The following is a 20,444-nucleotide window of genomic DNA, read 5'->3' as shown; positions in this document are numbered from 1 at the left end:
TACCCCAGTAAACCCCCTCTAACCCATTGCCTTGTCCCAAAAGTCTTGGTTTGTTTCCTTCCCTTCGTCAACGTTTCTCTGAAATGACTGGAGTGAAGCAATAGAGGCAACGGCTTGGTGAGCTTTCACCTACTCATCATTGCTTTCACCTATCCATTTATTTTAGGTTAGTGGTCACGGAATGGAGGAAGGGAGACAAAGCTATGGAACGTTATAGTTAAGGCCCCCCAGGAGGTTGCTTGTCTGGCAGAATTTCAGGTGACTGTTTACTAAAATTCCATACATTTTCCAATTATTAAAGACCACATTTTATTGAAGCTCCGCAATGTGAGTCTATGCGAGTGTGGTTTAATTGTTGTCACGTAGGGGCAGTAGGACAAATGGCCATTACAGTGGGGGAAAAAAGTATTTAGTCAGCCACCAATTGTGCAAGTTCTCCCACTTAAAAAGATGAGAGAGGCCTGTAATTTTCACCATAGGTACACGTCAACTATGACAGACAAATTGAGGAAAATAAGTATTTGGTCACCTACAAACAAGCAAGATTTCTGGCTCTCACAGACCTGTAACTTCTTCTTTAAGAGGCTCCTCTGTCCTCCACTCGTTACCTGTATTAATAGCACCTGTTTGAACTTGTTATCAGTATAAAAGACACCTGTCCACAACCTCAAACAGTCACACTCCAAACTCCACTATGGCCAAGACCAAAGAGCTGTCAAAGGACACCAGAAACAAAATTGTAGACCTGCACCAGGCTGGGAAGACTGAATCTGCAATAGGTAAGCAGCTTGGTTTGAAGAAATCAACTGTGGGAGCAATTACTGTGGGACTCAAATCCTGCAGTGCCAGACGTGTCCCCCAGCTTAAGCCAGTACATGTCCAGGCCCGTCTGAAGTTTGCTAGAGTGCATTTGGATGATCCAGAAGAGGATTGGGAGAATGTCATATGGTCAGATGAAACCAAAATATAACTTTTTGGTAAAAACTCAACTCGTCGTGTTTGGAGGACAAAGAATGATGAGTTGCATCCAAAGAACACCATACCTACTGTGAAGCATGGGGGTGGAAACATCATGCTTTGGGGCTGTTTTTCTGCAAAGGGACCAGGACGACTGATCCGTGTAAAGGAAAGAATGAATGGGGCCATGTATCGTGAGATTTTGAGTGAAAACCTCCTTCCATCAGCAAGGGCATTGAAGATGAAACGTGGCTGGGTCTTTCAGCATGACAATGATCCCAAACACACCGCCCGGGCAACGAAGGAGTGGCTTCGTAAGAAGCATTTCAAGGTCCTGGAGTGGCCTAGCCAGTCTCCAGATCTCAACCCCATAGACAATCTTTGGAAGGAGTTGAAAGTCTGTGTTGCCCAGCGACAGCCCCAAAACATCACTGCTCTAGAGGAGATCTGCATGGAGGAATGGGCCAAAATACCAGCAACAGTGTGTGAAAACCTTGTGAAGACTTATAGAAAACGTTTGACCTGTGTCATTGCCAACAAAGGGTATATAACAAAGTATTGAGAAACTTTTGTTATTGACCAAATACTTATTTTCCACCATAATTTGCAAATAAATTCATAAAAAATCCTACAATGTGATTTTCTGGAGAAAAAAATTCTCATTTTGTCTGTCATAGTTGACGTGTACCTATGATGAAAATTACAGGCCTCTCTCATCTTTTTAAGCGGGAGAACTTGCACAATTGGTGGCTGACTAAATACTTTTTTCCCCCACTGTATATTATACGGATTGGCTGCGGATCCGAGTTGTCTGGAACCCTCTTCCCGATAGCTAAAGATCCGAAGCTTCTACGCATGTGCGGGATTCTCTACATTACGCACAGTCTCTGCTCTGCTCGTTCGGCTGCCCAAAGAACAGGCTGCTCGGGCGTATTTGTGATGAATGGAGAATGGTGCTTATTTAATAAAGTTAGATCGAAACTGAATCAATATCTGCAAGATCACAATAATAATATTCTACATAAGTTATTATATCTCTGTGCCTTTATTAGCTTTCAATAAAGGACTTGTATAGTGGAAATATAAATGTTCAGCAAAGCTACTTACTCCATCTGCAGTTTATTGAAGCGAATGCAGCATTTACCTATTCAATTATCCAGGGGCAGGGCCGCCTCCGCATATGGTGCCCTTGACTGCCAGTGAATCTATTCTGAACCATTTCAACCTTCCATCCCTTTACTCGGCGCCGTTCTAAACAAGACCAGCAGGGGGCGGTCGGTGACCATAGTAGAATAACGTTCTACAGTGGCAAAACAAAATCATTGAATGGTAATAATGATATTGCTCCATTCTCCATTCATCACAAATACGTCTGAGCAGCCTGTTCTTTGGGCAGCCGAACGAGCAGAGCAGAGACTGTGCGTAATGTAGAGAATCCCGCACATGCGCAGAAGCTTCGGATCTTTAGCTGTCGGTCGGATCCGCAGCCAATCCGTATAATATAATGGCCATTTGTCCTACTGCCCCTACGTGACAACAATTAAACCACACTCGCACAGACTCACATTGCGGAGCTTCAATAAAATGTGGTCTTTAATAATTGGAAAATGTATGGAATTTTAGTAAACAGTCACCTGAAATTCTGCCAGACAAGCAACCTCCTGGGGGGCCTTAACTATAACGTTCCATAGCTTTGTCTCCCTTCCTCCATTCCGTGACCACTAACCTAAAATAAATGGATAGGTGAAAGCAATGATGAGTAGGTGAAAGCTCACCAAGCCGTTGCCTCTATTGCTTCACTCCAGTCATTTCAGAGAAACGTTGACGAAGGGAAGGAAACAAACCAAGACTTTTGGGACAAGGCAATGGGTTAGAGGGGGTTTACTGGGGTATCACTGGAAGTGGGCGTATACACTACTCCTCTGGGGGGCCGGGGCCGGCTCGAGCCTAGCCTGCTGTGCCTGCTGCTGCTGTTGGTGGTGGCAGAGCTGCTGGGAGTAAAGGTCCTCCAAGGACTTGACCGACACAGTGGTTTTGGGCATGGTCTTCCACTCAATGCGCTCTCGTCCACCACGTTGTTGGTTGTTCTGCACTGGGATTGGCTAGGTCGGGGTCCGAGGTGATGGGGAGAGAGCAAGCTGGAAAAGCAAAAATGTACAATAAGTCTGGATCAATTTAATAAATAATTTCATTGCAAAATACCACTTCTAAAATGTTATTGCGTATATGATACATACATTTTACAGGTGCCCTTGACTGCCAGTGAATCTATTCTGAGCCATTTCCACCTTCCATCCCTTTACTCGGCGCCGCTCTAAACAAGACCAGCAGGGGGCGGTCGGTGACCATAGTAGAATAACGTTCTACAGTGGCAAAACAAAATCATTGAATGGTAATAATGATATTTGGAACAGTACTTTGTAGAAGTAATGCAATCTTACCACAAGTATGGATGGACTACAGTCTCTTGATCAATTTGATAATGAATTGCTATAACCGTCTTAGTGCACTTTGTGTGCAGCTCTCTGCCCCTTCTGTTTGTGTTATTTGCTATGTCCTTCACAAAATTATGTGTTTTGAGTTAGGTACAGTATATTTTATTCCACAATAGCTTCAGTGATGGGCTGATGTAGGTCTATGCACCGATGCTATTTATTTGACAAAAATGTAACTGTTCATCATCTCTGGCTCAAAGGCAGTATGAAAAATGTATGCACTCACTAACTGTAAGTCGCTCTGGATAAGAGCGTCTGCTAAATGGCTAAAACATTTAAAGAATTTGGTGGTCGGTGGCGTCAGTGGGGACAGTCAGCGCTTGCTCAGATCCAAGTTTTTGGTCAGCGTCGTCGTCATAGGGAATATCTCCATTGTATCCTCCTCGCGTCCTCGCTCCTCGTCTTCTTCTCAAAATCCATTGGAGGACAAGGTCAGAGGGGCGGGACCTCTGGAATTCTTATCCAATGAGTTTTGAGAAGAAAACGAGGACGCGAAGAGTATACAATTGAGATCTTCACATAACAGAGATTCTCGCAGTAGTATGTAGGAGGGAGAGTCCTAGATGTGAGAAGTGTGCAGGAGGGCATTAGACGAAGGAATGTGTCGTTTCGGTGGAGAAAGTTGTGTGTGTTAATTGTGTGTGTTATTTGTGGGGGTGCCCATGGGGCTGGAGATTGGAGGTGTCCGGTGAGAGAAAGGCAGGTTGATGTTGCTAGGGTCAGAGTAGCACAGAAAGTGTCGTATGCTGAAGCAGTGAAGAGGGTGGTAGAGGAAGATGGGGACAAGGTGAGGGATCCTGAGAGGATTCCTGTGTGTAGGCAAAGACTAATAGAGATTGATGGGAAGAATATGTGCTTCAGTAAGGTAGGTTTCTTGGCATTCATAGCTATACGGTAGGTTTCTTGGCATTCATAGCTATGGTTTTCAATTGCACTGCAGAAATTGGAATTGCGAGGTTTGCTGGTGGTGTTCAGTCCTCCCAGACCTCTGGTCTGGAGTAGGATTAGATGGGGTAAATAGTGGAATGGGGTGTTTCTTTGTTAATTTTTTATTTTATAGGGCTAATAGTTGGCAGGTTAATTTGTCCTTTTCCCCAATTGTATTATACCGTATCACAAATACATTAATGTAGGCTGTTAATGGCCTCACTCTCCAGTACAGTAGGTGGCGGTGTATGCACCTTAAATTGGATGCGATCCGCCAACACAATCCCGAAGAAGAACAAGAAGAACAAGAAGAAGAACAAGAACAGAGATTCTCCTCTGGTGGCCGCTGCAGTGCAGAAGTAGCTAGATATAATCGAACGGATCTTACAAGCTAGAGGAGCAGACAGCAGAATCTATTCAACATCACCCGATGTACAAACTGAAACGCGGCCGCCTTTGCAATAAAACAATAAAGGCGTGTTATATGGCTCTTTCATCAAGGGATTGTTGCATTTGGATTAAAGGAGACGCAAGGGATGTAGCTGGAGCTGATGCCTGGCTATCCTGATTGCTATCTACTAGCTAGTTAACTGATGTTGCATCGATGGAATTATTCGAGTGCCATTGATTGAGAACAACCCAGCAACGCTAAAGAAGACGTTACAGTACATGGATAGCGGCTAGCTAGCCGTGACGGGAGTGTGAACGGCACACAGACATGATGATGTATTACTCAACGTTGAAGGATCTAACATGTTAACTAAATACGTGTGACTTGGTATTCATCCATTTTAAGCCAGCTATCTTTAACGTTAGCTGGCTGGTTTTATCGTCCGGCATTTGGACAGGGTGATAGTAAGATTGGGTGAGTAGGATGATCAGAACATTGATGTTTAGCTAGCTAGCTGAAAAACCTCTGACCGTGATTTGATTTACTAGCAAACTAGTAAGACATGATTGGCACGGAATTAAAACTCGGACTTTGTATTTACATTTTCTTATAAAACCGATTGAAATGGCATAGCTATGTTGTGAGTGGCGGCGTTGGTGGCTTATTAGTTAGCTAGCCAGCTAACATTAGCCAAGAACCGCGGTTATCCATGTAGCTTTGCAAAAACCGTTGTACCGATAACTAGCTAGTTAGCTACAGAAAGCTACTGGTCTAACTAGTTTGTGTGGATAAGTTTGCCGCTTACTTCAGTCAGAGCATCGTTTGCCTGGGCCAACATTTGCTAACTAACTGGTTTACTTTATTTACTGGGTCAAGATTCCAACACAAAGCTAGCTAACGTTAATGTAATTACTAATGGTTTTATTATTATTATTTATCTCTGAATAACTAGTTATGGGAACCACTGGACGCAGACAACGGTGTTGTGGGTCCGTTCATTCATTCAATGCAATGACCTCCACGTTGGGAAGAGTGATGTGATTTGAACCCGGCGGTATTCGGCCTGAGTCCTGCTCAATGATATTAACATTAACTATGTAGCGTCTTGTGTAGATATAAAACCCATTGATGGTACATGGAAAGACTGCCTCCATTTTCAGATAGCTAAACGTTACTGTTAGCTAGCTTGTAATGTATGCTCTCCTATTTAGAACGACCGAACAATATTTGTAGCCAACTACATTTACTAGCTTGCTTACATTTTTCATTTTAGTCATTTAGCAGACGCTCTTATCCAGAGTGACTTAGTTAGTGAGTGCATACATTTTTTTTTGTTTCAAACTGGCCCCCCGTGGGAAACGAACCCACAACCCTTGCGTTGCAAGCGCCATGCTCTACCAACTGAGCTACAGGGAACTACAAGAGTACATTTTACATTGACATTTTAGTCATTTAGCAGACGCTCTTATCCAGAGCGACTTACAGTTAGTGAGTGCATACATTTTCATACTGGACATTTCACATTCTTAAAATAAAGTGGTGATCCTAACTGACCTAAGCCAGGGAATTTTTACTAGGATTGAATGTCAGGAATTGTGAAAAACTGAGTTTAAATGTATTTGGCTAAGGTGTATGTAAACTTCCGACTTCAACTGTATTTAGCCATGGAGCACGTTCTGATTGGCCAGTGAGGGGTCAAGCCTCGACACACCTTTGAACTTGCTTTCACCTTTAACTTGTTTATTCAAGTTGAAGGCGGTGTTGGCGCAGTAGCCACCACCAGCTACTGCGCCCATAATTCTGGTTGTGAAAATAGCAAAAATATTTCTGACACACCCCTGAACCTATAGTGCTTGCCCCATTGTGCACATGTTGATTTTGTCTATCCCCACCAGACACGTTCATGACAGGCAGATTAAAATATAAAAACCAACTGAGAACCAACTATATTCATTTGGGGACAGATTGGACATTTAGCTAGCTTGCTGTTGATAGCTAATTTGTCCTGGGAGATAAACATTGGGTTGTTATTTTACCTGAGAACGTTATTTTTTTCATTTTTTTCATTTTTGCTGGATCTTTGTAGCAGTTTGGATGAAATAATTAAATAACGTTTGGGCATGCAACGTGGCCGCTCTAGTCAGCATGTTAGATTTACCATTGCATTAGGTTTGTTAAAAAAGAGCCCACCATGTCTGAACCATGGTAACTTAGGAGTCTGGCACTTGTATTGAAATATAATATAATTTAGCATTAAATATTCAGCAAGCATTCCAGCAGGACTATGATATTTTCTGCTGTCACCATGACAAATATCTGCATTTGAAAATTGGCACATTGTGCCCCCCATAAAGGGCTAGAAACACACAATAAACACAACAGATTAAGTATTTTAAAGATATTTTGGGGCATAGGGAAATTTACTTTAAAAAAACTATACAGAGATCATATAGGACAAACTTACAGCGTCCACTCAACAGTCAGCAGCCTTAGTAGGCTCTCCCAAAGTGCTGGTTGACTTTGACTGTGCTGATGTAGATCACCAGATGAATAAGGAAGAACAGTCTCTGTTCCTCCAGCCGCACCACTTCCATCTGTACCTTGCCCTTACAGTGTGATGATTGTCTTAGCTAGCCATGTTTACTTGTCAATGTCATGTTTGTCAAGTTTTTACACATTAGAAATGCACCAATCTGAAATGTGTTTGCTAGCTAGCTAACTGGTTCTCTCCCTCTTTCTACAGGAGTGTGTATCGGTATGGCACAGCTTCTAGAAGGCGCCCGCAAACTGGGCTGGGTACTCTTGAACGCTTTCCTTCGTTTCATCTTTGTGTTCATCAATAACTGTGTAGCAATCCCTTCGTATTGCCTCTACTGCATTCTTCTTCAACCTCTGAGAATAATGGACAGTCGCTCTTTCTGGCTCATTGAAGGAATAATGTTCAAATGGATGTTGGCAATGGTGTCACTGTGGGGCTGGGTTGCAGGCTATACAGGTAAGATGCCACACAAAGTGCTTTTCTTTGTCTCAGAGTTGTGGTTGAAACTGGGGATAGCTATGAATGCAAGGTTTATGGTGGACACAAGCACTATTGCTCATTAGCATGGTTCAGACTGGTGTGGTGGGATCATTGCAATCAAAGTATTGATTACAACAACCTTTTTAATGATAACCTGATCCCCTTTCAGGATGGCTTGTACCTCAAATGCAAGACTAATAGCTACGGTTTGTAGGATCTAGGAAGTTCATGCTGAACAGGTCATCCCCCTTGTATATGTGATGTACACCTACTTGTAAATGTTAGACCTACAGTGCCTTCAGAAAGTATTCATACCCTTTGACTTATTCCACATTTTGTTGTTACAGACAAATCAAAATTGGTTAAATATTTTTTTTCAGCCATCTACACCCAATACCCCATAGTGACGAAGTGAAAACATGTTTTTTGACATTTTTGCAAATGTATTGAAAATGAAATACAGATATGTCTAATTTACATAAGTATTCCCTGAGTCAATTCTTTGTAGAACCACTTTTGGAGGCAATGACAGCTTTGAGTCGTCTTGGGTATGTCTGTATCGGCTTTGCACAGCTGGATTTGGGGATTTTCTTAAGCGCTTAAATTAAACGCGGAGCAGTGGTGAACAGCAATCTTCAAGTCTTTCCACAGATTTTAAATGGGATTCAAGTCTGGGCTTTGGCTGGGCCACTCAAGGACTTTCACATTCTTGTTCTAAACCCATTCCAGCATTGCTTTGGCTGTATGCTAGGGGTCATTGTCTTGTTGGAACATAGATCTTCGCTCCAGTCTGTCGTCGTTTGCACTCTGAAGCAGGTTCTCATCAAGGATTTGGCTCCATTCATTGTTTTCTCTATCCTTAACAGCCTTCCAGTCCCTGCCGCTGAAAAGCATCCCCATAGCATGATGATGCTGCCACCACCATGCTTCATGGTAGGGATGGTGTTAGATGGGTGATGAGCTGTGCCTGTTTTTCTCCAGACATGGTGCTTTTGCATTCAGGCCAAATAGTTCAATTTGTCTCAGACCACCGAATCTTTTGCCTTATGCTCTGTCTTTCACGTGCCTTTTTGCAAACTCCAGGCGTGCTGTCATGTGCCTTTTTCTCAGGAGTGGCTTCCATTTGGCCACTCTCCCATAAAGCCCAGATTGGTGAAGTGCTGTAGAGACCGTTGTCCTTCTGGCAGGTTCTCCCACCTCAGCCAAGGAACTCTGTAGTTCTGTCAGTGGTCATTGGGTTCTTGGTCACCTCTCTGACCAAGGTCCTTCTTGCCCGGTTGCTCAGTTTGGTCCATCTTTTTTTCAATTTCCCAATGATGGAGACCACTGTGGTCTTAAACTTTCAACACTCTAGAAATAGTTTCATATCCTTCCCCCAGCTATATGCCTCTTCACAATTAGATCTCAGAACTACTGACAGTTCCTTGGACTTCATGCTATAGTTTCCGCTCTGACATGCACTGTCAACTGTGGGACCTTTATATAGACAGGTGTTTTTTTCTAAATCATTTCCAAACAATTGAATTGGCCACAGGTGGACTTCAATCAAGTTGCAGTGACATCTCAAGGATGATCAAAGGAAATTGGATGCACCGGTGCTCAAGTTGGAGTGTCTTAGCAAAGGGTGTGAATACTTGTGTTGTAGAGATTTCGGTTTCAATAAAATTGCAAACATTTCTAAACATTGTCATTATGGGGTATTGTGTGTAGAAAAAATAAAATCAAAATTTAATCCGTTGAGTTCGGACTGTAATGTAACAATGTGGAATAAGTCAAGAGCTATGCATACTTTATGAAGGCACTAATTATTATACACAATTTTTGTTGCAGACCGTACACTGCTACTTCCTGTTTTATCACATGCTCAAATAGTGTGGAAGTCTGTATAGTACATCGTGTGTAATCACTTGATATAGGTGTATTTTGCCCCTCCGCACTCTTTACAAGTTTGTTCCCGCTTTCAACTGGCTGATTGGGTGTCTGGGAGCTACGTTGCCCTCTGAGAGCAAAATCCTTACAAAGTAATGAACAAGGCCTGCTGATAAATAATGCATAGGCATCTGCCTATAGAATACCTGGGCTTGTTTTTGCAACTTATGTGTAATGGGATCTTGATGAGCATGTTGCATACGAGGTTAACCCTGTGCCAAGACAGGCAAGCTAAGAGCTTCTGGGATAGTACCTTGTCCTTGTTGGAGTCTGTGACAGGACTGCCTATGCACAACGGTGGTTTTCCTGATTTCTTCCCGCCCCGTCCTCCACATATGAGTAACCTTTTTTACACATTAGATCAGTAGTTACTTACAGGTCTGTTACTTTAAGAAACAGGTAAATGACAGCTAAAGCTGCCATGATTCGGAACATCTTGCATGACTCATTGCTACAGCCACTCAAGTCCCTGTCAACATAATTACTGTCACTTATCATCTACGCCTGGTTAAAAGAGAATTTCAGGAAAGTACCGTGTTTGGGAGAAGAGTGAGGGCAGTAGCAATATTTTGAAATGATACGTTGTGCTACAGTGGTGCATTGTGTCGATGGAGAATTTGAATAGCCTACAGTGCCTTCAAAGTATTCACACCCCTTGACTTAAAAAAAATTGTCTTACAGGCTGAATTTAAAATGGATTAAATTGAGTTTTTGGCACTGGCCTACAGACAATACCCTGTAATGTCAAAGTGGATTTTTAAATTTGTTTTTATCTGATAAATTAATTAAATGAAACGCTGAAATGTCTTGAGTGAATAAGTACTCAACCCCATTGTTATAGCAAGCCTATAGAAGGTCAGGAGTAAACATTTGCTTAAGTTGCATGGACTCTTTGTGTGCAATAATGGTGTTTAACATGATTTTTGAATGACTACCTCCTCTCTGTACCCACACATGCAATTATCTGTAAGGTCCCTCAGTCGAGCAGTGAATTTCAAACACAGATTCAACCACAAAGACCAGGGAGGTTTTCCAATGCCTTGCAAAGAAGGGCACCTATTGGTAAATGGGTAAAAAAAGAAGAAGAAGCTGACATTGAATATCCCTTTGAACATGGTGAAGTTATTAATTACACTTTGGATGGTGTATCAATACACCCAGTCACTACAAATATACAGGCGTCCTTCCTAACTCCGTTGCCGGAGAGGAAGGAAACCACTCAGGGATTTCACCATGAGGCTAATGGTGACTTTAAAAAAGTTACAGAGGTTAATGGCTGTAATAGGAGAATGAGGATGGATCAACAACATTGTATTTACTCCACAATACTAACCCAATTAACAGTGAAAAGAAGGAAGCCTGTACAGAATAAATTTTTTTCCAAAACATGCATTCTGTTTGCAACAAGGCACTAAAGTAATACTGCAAAAAACGTGGCAAGCAATTAACTTTTTGTCCTGAATATAAAGTGTTATGTTTGGGGCAAATCAATACAAAACATTACTGAGTACCACTCTCCATATTTTCAAGCATAGTGGTGGCTGCATCATGTTATGGGTATGCTTGTAATCGTTAAGGACCGGGAGTTTCAGAATAAAAACAGAAACAGAATGGAGCTAAGCACAGGCAAAATCCTAGAGGAAAACCTGGAATCAGTCTTTCCACCAGACACTCGGAGATGAATTCACCTTTCAGCAGGACAATAACCTAAAACACAAGGCCAAATCTACAATGGAGTTGCTTACCAAGAAGACGGGGGATGTTCCTGAGTGGCCGAGCTACAGTTTTGACTTAAATCTACTTGAGAATCTATGGCAAGACCTGAAAATGGTTATCTAGCAATCCAGGTGGGGAAAGATTTTAGAGACTTACCCAGTAAGACTCACAGCTGTAATCGCTGCCAAAGGTGCTTCTACAATGTATTGGCTCAGAGGTGTGAATACTTATGTGAAACATATTTTACCGTTGTCATTATGGGGTATTGTTGGGGGGGTGGGCAACAATTTAATACATTTTGAATTCAGTCTGTAACACAACAAAATGTTAAGTAAGTCAAGAGGTATAAATACACTGCTCAAAAAAATAAAGGGAACACTTAAACAACACATCCTAGATCTGAATGAATGAAATAATCTTAAATACTTTTTTCTTTACATAGTTGAATGTGCTGACAACAAAATCACAAAAAAATTATCAATGGAAATCAAATTTATCAACCCATGGAGGTCTGGATTTGGAGTCACCCTAAAAATTAAAGTGGAAAACCACACTACAGGCTGATCCAACTTTGATGTAATGTCCTTAAAACAAGTCAAAATGAGGCTCAGTAGTGTGTGTGGCCTCCACGTGCCTGTATGACCTCCCTACAACGCCTGGGCATGCTCCTGATGAGGTGGAGGATGGTCTCTTGAGGGATCTCCTCCCAGACCTGGACTAAAGCATCCGCCAACTCCTGGACAGTCTGTGTTGCAACGTGGCGTTGGTGGATGGAGCGAGACATGATGTCCCAGATGTGCTCAATTGGATTCAGGTCTGGGGAACGGGCGGGTCAGTCCATAGCATCAATGCCTTCCTCTTGCAGGAACTGCTCACACACTCCAGCCACATGAGGTCTAGCATTGTCTTGCATTAGGAGGAACCCAGGGCCAACCGCACCAGCATATGGTCTCACAAGGGGTCTGAGGATCTCATCTCGGTACCTAATGGCAGTCAGGCTACCTCTGGCGAGCACATGGAGGGCTGTGCGGCCCCCCAAAGAAATGTCACCCCACACCATGACTGACCCAAACCGGTCATGCTGGAGGATGTTGCAGGCAGCAGAACGTTCTCCACGGCGTCTCCAGACTCTGTCACGTCTGTCACGTGCTCAGTGTGAACCTGCTTTCATCTGTGAAGAGCACAGGGCGCCAGTGGCGAATTTGCCAATCTTGGTGTTCTCTGGCAAATGCCAAACGTCCTGCACGGTGTTGGGCTGTAAGCACAACCCCCACCTGTGGATGTCGGGCCCTCATACCACCCTCATGGAGTCTGTTTCTGCAGACACATGCACATTTGTGGCCTGCTGGAGGTCATTTTGCAGGGCTCTGGCAGTGCTCCTCCTTGCACAAAGGCGGAGGTAGCGGTCCTGCTGCTGGGTTGTTGCCCTCCTACGGCCTCCTCCACGTCTCCTGACGTACTGGCCTGTCTCCTGGTAGCGCCTCCATGCTCTGGACACTACGCTGACAGACACAGCAAACCTTCTTGCCACAGCTCGCATTGATGTGCCATCCTGGATGAGCTGCACTACCTTAGCCACTTGTGTGGGTTGTAGACTCCATTTCATGCTACCACTAGAGTGAAAGCACCGCCAGCATTCAAAAGTGACCAAAACATCAGCCAGGAAGCATAGGAACTGAGAAGTGGTCTGTGGTCACCACCTGCAGAACCACTTCTTTATTGGGGGTGTCTTGCTAATTGCCTATAATTTCCACCTGTTGTCTATTCCATTTGCACAACAGCATGTGAAATGTATTGTCAATCAGTGTTGCTTCCTAAGTGGACAGTTTGATTTCACAGAAGTGTGATTGACTTGGAGTTACATTGTGTTGTTTAAGTGTTCCCTTTATTTTTTTGAGCAGTGTACTTTCTAACGGCACTTTATATATCACACGGGTAGTATTACCATCTATCAGCCATCCAACTCCTCCTCCTCCCGCTTCTCTCCATTATGGTCGTCATTCTTAGATTGTTGAGAAAGCTGCAATGCTGACACTTAAAACCACAATACTGAGTTTGTATTTCAGCCCAACTGCAGCTCCACCACTCAGTTTGGTATAGGCCTAAAGCTGAGGGCTGCGGAAATGCGGCAGGTTGCCTATTTTATTTTATTAACCAAACTCTCAAATTCATAGACTGAGCTGTGGATGCCGAGAATGACATGAGTTTTATGCATATTTTGAACCTTAATCCTTTGTTTACAAGACTCAAATGAGTACATTAAAAATGGAGTAATACAACCTTTATATTTTGGTTTATAATAGGTTAAGAACGTTGTACTAAGCTTGAGGGATTTCTGTAATGAATTGAAAACCATCAGAGGAACTAGAGGCAACTATCACCATCTTAAACCACTTTTCCATCCACACTTTTTATGCGAAGAAAGTCATACCATATTTTTTCAAAATCACATCTGATTTGGAAACAGGAAGTTTTGTTAAAATTTTATAAATGCTGACAATTTTCTTTCGTTCGACATGGTGAGATCTTTTTTGTGTATGTAAAATTGTGAGAAATGGCGGTGGAAATGACTTTTTATGCGCATATATTGATATAATAACCATATCGAAGTAAACTTGGAGTCACGCGATGATATGCTGTGTGGTCCTACGACTCGGGAAACCATGCCATTTTTTGTGCTACAGATGAAATAAGTTGTGGTGAAAGTGCACGGTGATCTTTATGCTCCTTTCCAATAAATATTGAGGGTCTTGTTCTGGTGATCGATGATTGACTGCCTTTTGACAAATAAAAATATTCTCACTCTTATCCATAATCTCATCATGTAGACTTGCCTACCCATACTGTAGCTGCGAGCATTGGCTAGAGCGCACATGCCAAGACCAGAGTAGGCACATTTGCTATTGAACGCAACAGTTTTTATCTGCAGCAAGTCCGTTTGGTGGAAACAACACTGGTGGGAAAATGTGCATATTTTCTTTATGCATATTTTTTTATATGGATGGAGACATAGCTTCAGAAACCATTTGAACGGCAGGAAATCTTTCAGATTGTGTCATCTTTTTGAGGCCCAACAGTTAAAGATCAATTATGCCACATTTGGTATAAAATCATTTAGCCTCAACAGCCATTGTCCCTAGGTCTTTACTCAAATGTTGGGCTTAATTATGAGGCTACGTTCATCTGCCTTATCAGTGAAGGCTGATCTTCCATTTTCTCCTATAAAAGTCTAAATGGGTAGGTTTCAAGCATTGGATCTACAAGAGTTCGGAGCAGAGTGGGAGTTGCATTTTGGGAGTAAAGACTTCCTGACTGGCAGTGGACTAGGGTGTGTTTATTCTCATGGGTGACTGCGTTCCTAGGAAACCAAATAAACTCCAAAACCACAGTTTATCCTCCTCCTCCCACACTCAATCAGCTAACCCTGTTAAAAACAGAAAATCCATTAATGGGAGAGATGAGGCAAGAGGAGGGTTTGGAAGAGTTTATTTGCTCAGCACTGACGGGGCGGAGATCCAGTAGCTATGTATGATAACTCTCTAGGGCAGGTTTTCCCTGTCAAAGAGGAGATCACTTCTTCCTCTCTCTGAAAATAGGTTTCAACTCGCTGTTTTCATTTTGAGGTTTGATCCAACAGAATCGGTCATATGGACACCGAAACACATTGAGATATTTATTTGACTGTAATAGTTGAGGTTGACCTTTTTATGTCTCAACTAAAATGGGAGTATAAATAAACATTGATGAAAAAAATGTATACTCAATTTGTCGTGCAAAGTATTGCAATCCATGTACCACTAGCAGCATTTTGACCAAAGACCGTTATACTAGGTGTCTAGTCTGTTTTTATAAATGTGCAGTAAGCCTAAAACACAATTTTTAATATAAGGAATTGGCAACTAGTTCTTATTCTGAGAAATAAGGTAGGCCACTTGATTTCAACATCTGAACAAAGTGGACAGGCTAGCATGCTGTTCAAACAGTTGGAGACAGACAGAAGGGTTTATTCATAGCAATTCAACTGTTCTACTTCGTTAGCTAGCAAATACAGTGCATTCGAAAGTATTCAGACCCCTTACCCTTTTCCAGATTTTGTTACGTTGCAGCCTTATTCTAAAATTGATTAAATAAAAAATGTTCCTCATCAATCTATACAAAATACCCCATAATAACAAAGCGAAAACAGGTTTAGACATTTTTGCAAATGTATTAAAGATAAAAAATAGATACCTTATTTACATAAGTATTCAGACCCTTGGTTATGAGATTAGAAATTGTGCTCCGGTGCATCCAATTTCCTTTGATCATCCTTGAGATGTTTCTACAACTTGATTGGAGTCCACCTGTGGTAAATTCAATTGATTGGACATGATTTGGAAAGGCACACACCTGTCTATATAAGGTCCCACAGTTGACAGTGCATGTCAAAGCAAAAACCAAGCCATGAGGTCGAAGGAATTGTCCGTAGAGCTCCGAGACAGGGTTGTGTCGAGGCACAGATCTGGGGAAGGGTACCAAAAAATGTATGCAGCATTGAAGATCCCCAATAACACAGTGGCCTCCATCATTCTTAAATGGAAGAGGTTTGGAACCACAAAGACTCTTCCTAGAGCTGGCCGCCCGGCCAAACTGAGCAATCTGGGGAAAAGGGCCTTGGTCAGGGAGGTGACCAAGAACCCAATGGTCACTCAAACAGAGCTCCAGAGTTCCTCTGTGGAGATGGGAGAACCTTCCAGAAGGACAACCATCTCTGCAGCACTCCACCAATCAGGCCTTTATGGTAGTGACCAGACGGAAGCCACTCTTCACTAAAAGGCACATGACTGCCCGCTTGGAGTTTGCCAAAAGGCACCTAAAGGACTCAGACCATGAGAAACAAGATTCTCTGGTCTGATGTAACCAAGATTGAACTCTTTGGCCTGAATGCCAAGCATCACGTCTGGAGGAAACCTGGCACCATCCCTACGGTGAAGCATGGTGGTGGCAGCATCATGCTGTGGGGATGTTTTTCAGGGACTGGGAGACTAGTCAAGATCGAGCAAAAGATTAATAGAGCAAAGTACAGAGAGATCCTTGATGAAAACCTGCTCCAGAGTGCTCAGGACCTCCGACTGGGGCGAAGGTTCACCTTCCAACAGGACAACTGTCCCTAAGCACACAGCCAAGACAACGCAGGAGTGGCTTAGGGACAAGTCTCTGAATGTCCTTGAGTGGCCCGGACTTGAACCCGATCGAACATCTCTGGAGAGACTTGAAAATAGCTGTGCAGCGACGCTCCCCATCAAACCTGACAGAGCTTGAGCGGATCTGCAGAGAAGAATGGGAGAAACTCCCCAAATACAGGTGTGCCAAGCTTGTAGCGTCATACCCAAGAAGATTTGAGGCTGTAATCGCTGCCAAAGATGCTTCAACAAAGTACTGAGTAAATTGTCTGAATACTTATGTAAATGTGAAATTTCCGTTTTTATTTGTAAAACATTTGCAAACATTTCTAAACCTGTTTTTGCTTTGTCATTATGTGGTATTGTGTGTAGATTGAGGGGGGGGAAACGATGTAATCAATTTTAAAATAAGGCTGTGACGTAACAAAATGTGGAAAGAGTCAAGTGGTCTGAATACTTTCCGAATGCACTGTAGATCCAAGTTGGCTAAACTGTGAAAAATTATTTGCCCACTGTCTAATTCCCTACTTTTGCATATTTTTTTTTTATACTTAATGTTCCGATCTTCAACCAAAACCTAATATTAGATCAAGTGAACCTGAGTGAACAAATAACAAAACAATTATACTGAACTAAAATATAAATGCAACATGCAAACATTTCTTAGATTTTACTGAGTTACAGTTCGTATAAGGAAATTAGTCAATTTGGAGCAAGGCGAGATGGAGCAAGGTGAGCAAAGTGGGCCTATTGACGGATTCAAATATAAAAAGAATGATGATGGTACAGTTAACAAGTACAAGGTTATTTGCAAGATTTGTAAGAAGGAGTTTCAATTTCACCGGAGCTGTTCAAGCTTGAAGTACCATGTCAACGCCAAACATGCGTTTGCTGGGCCGTCAGATTCTGTCATCGCAGCCCTGGACAATCAGGAGCACAAACTCGTTTTGCCGACCGCAGCAGAGTGGGATAAACTGCAGAGGCTGGAGACACTTCTAGAGCCATGCAGGTAAATCAGTCTGTAACTTATCAAATAACATCGCTTTGATTATTTTCTGGAATGAATTAAACCAAGTCAAATATCAATAACATGTATCTATGTAAAAAATAATGATGATGATAATAATAATAATAATAATAATAATAATAATAATAATAATAATATGTTGATAACCACTGTTCTAATAATACACTGTCTCTGTGTGCATGTGTGTGTTTGTGTGCGTAGGTATGTAACTGAGCTCCTGGGTGGAGAGGCCTATGTCTCCTGTTCTGTGGTACTACCTTCTCTCTGCCACTTGCGTCTCAAGATGGAAGCCTGTGATGAGGACCCTGCATATGTGGTGAGATTCAAGACCAAGTTCAAGGAGGACCTAGCATCCCGTCAAGAACAGCTCAACAATGCATGGCTCCAGATTGCTACAGTTTTGGATCCTCGTTTCAAAGACTTGAAATGCCTGCCCAAGACAGACAGGGAAGAGGTGTGGACCACACTTGAAGGGATGCTGCAACAAGAATCACCCAGAAGGTCTTCACAGACACATGATGATGGGCCACCCAGGAAGAAAATCAGCCTTCTGCAAATGGGCTCAGATTCAGAATCAGAAGATGAAGAGGTCCAACCTGCCATACAGAGGTACAGAGCAGAGCCCACCATTAAATTGGAGGACTGCCCCTTGAGGTGGTGGGCATCTCATTCAGGAGCCCATGAGAAGCTGGCCTCACTAGCTCACAAATATCTAGCCACTCCTGCAACCACTGTTCCCTGTGAACGACTTTTCTCAGTTGCAGGTCACATTGTGAACAAGAAAAGGTCAGCTTTACTTTCAGAAAATGTGAACAAGTTAGTTTGCCTCAGCAACTGGCTGAAAGATGATGAAGCTCAGTAGATTTGAAAGGTGATGTTCAAACAAAAAGACCAGTTTCAGTGCAACATGTTATAGTAGTTAGCAACTGGATTTTTGAGCAACTGGATTAAAGAATGGAGGAAAAGGTAAAAGATTGTTCTTTGGTTTGATTTAAAAGTTTTATTGAAAATATTTTTTTCCACAGATGACTCAAATTGTGCAAAAATGTGGTAGGTCACTGTTATGATTTGACTACATTTATTGCTTTCTGTTCAATTGAATACTGTAAATTGTACATCCTGGTTAAGAGGAATGCCAAAGAGGAAGTGATGGAACATTACAAAGACAAATATTATGGTGTGTAGTATGTTTCAGCTTGATTTAAAACACCATTATTTGGCTGTGTTAATAAACAGACATAATATGAAAATTATGTATCTGTGTCCTGTTATTTATCTTTTGGTATGCATTTCAGAAAAAAAATGGTTAGGATTCAGGTGTAATTGCAAATAGTGATTAATCATGATTAATCCACTGAAAATTCTGATTAATTTGATTAAAAATTTTAATCATTTGACAGCCCTAATATATATATATTAGGTTGTGGATCAGAAAACCAGTCAGTATCTGGTGTGACCACCATTTGCCTCTACGTCATGTCCTTCGCATAGAGTTGATTGTGGCCTGTGGAATGTGGAAAGTTTCCGTTTCACAACTTGGTGACTTTTGCGTAGGATGTAACATGATCAATGATGTAGCCCAGGGTTCTTCAATTCCGGTCCTGGAGGGCCGAAACACTTCTGTTTTTTATTTCTACCTGGTGGTTAATTGCACTCACCTGGTTTCCCAGGTCTGAATTAGCCCCTGATTAGAAGGAGAGGATGAAAAACAGAGGTGTTTCGGCCCTCCAGGACCGGAATTGAAGAACCCTGATGTAGCCTAAACTACTGCTAATCATACAAAAATTACAGTGGGTGGTCCGCTCAGGTCTAACTAGTGTTTTTAGACAGTTTTCTTCCTACGGGTAATGTACGCCCAAGGGCAACTTGCTTAAATTCCCCTTTTCCCAGAAACACACAAAGTTACCAAACAGAGTAACCAGCAAATGAGTGAGTACACAAAACACAGGACACCACAGTATCCATACTCACATACGGAAAATAGTCTAACAAAGTTACCAAACAGAGTAACCAGCAAATGAGTGAGTACACAGGACACCACAGTATCCATACTCACATACGGAAATAGTCTCTCACAACAAACACAACTGACCGACTTTTAAACAATGGGATGTGTGATTGAAAAACCAGAAACAGGTGGTGCAATGCAGAGGAATGTCCACCGATTGGTCTATCTCAGCAATCAGCAGACACCCCAACGACCACCAATCAGGAACATACAGGACACCTGTGAATAGGGCAGAAGGAGAGGAAAAAGACACAGGATACCTGTATCCGTAACATCCTCATTCAAAATATCCAGCACAATACCAGTGTCTACATGTGTGAAAATGGTGCATTTCTATCATCTCTGGTTAAAAAGATAAGGTCCTAAAAAATGCTTCTCTGTGACCTCACAGGGTAGGATTTGGTATTTTATTAGGATCTTCCTGGGGTCCACACAAAACATGAAACATGACATAATACAGAACATAAATAGACAAGAACAGCTCAAGGACAGAACTACATCAATTTCAAAATGTCACACGTATCCTACATATCAATACATACACACAAACTATCTAGGTCAAATAGGGGAGAGGTGTTGTGTCGTGAGGTGTTGCTTTATCTGTTTTTTGAAATCAGGTTTGCTGTTCATTTGAGCAATATGAGATGGAAGGGAGTTCCATGCAGTAATGGCTCTATATAATGCTGTACGCTTTCTTGCATTTGTTGTGGATTTGGGGACTGTGAAAAGACCCCTGGTGACATGTCTGTGGGGTAAGTGTGTGTGTCAGAGCTGTGTGTAAGTTGACTGCAAACAATTTGGAATTTTGAACAC

General features: G+C 42.2%; 1 protein-coding gene across 1 annotated transcript in view; it reads left to right on the top strand.

Moving 5' to 3' along the window:
- The first annotated feature begins 4,630 nt into the window (after window positions 1-4,630).
- Window positions 4,631-20,444, top strand: part of lpgat1 (lysophosphatidylglycerol acyltransferase 1) — an 84,353-nt gene continuing 68,539 nt past the window's right edge. Inside the window, exons 1-2 of the mRNA XM_041864734.2 lie at window positions 4,631-5,244; window positions 7,514-7,765. Coding sequence (XP_041720668.1) covers window positions 7,528-7,765 — 238 coding nt within the window. The 5' untranslated portion in view covers window positions 4,631-5,244; window positions 7,514-7,527. The remainder of the gene's footprint in view (window positions 5,245-7,513; window positions 7,766-20,444) is intronic.

This window comes from Coregonus clupeaformis, chromosome 36 (genome assembly GCF_020615455.1).
Source record: "Coregonus clupeaformis isolate EN_2021a chromosome 36, ASM2061545v1, whole genome shotgun sequence".
NCBI lineage: Eukaryota > Metazoa > Chordata > Actinopteri > Salmoniformes > Salmonidae > Coregonus > Coregonus clupeaformis.
Note: the sequence above shows the minus strand (reverse complement) of the source record. Positions and strands in the feature narration are given on the sequence as shown.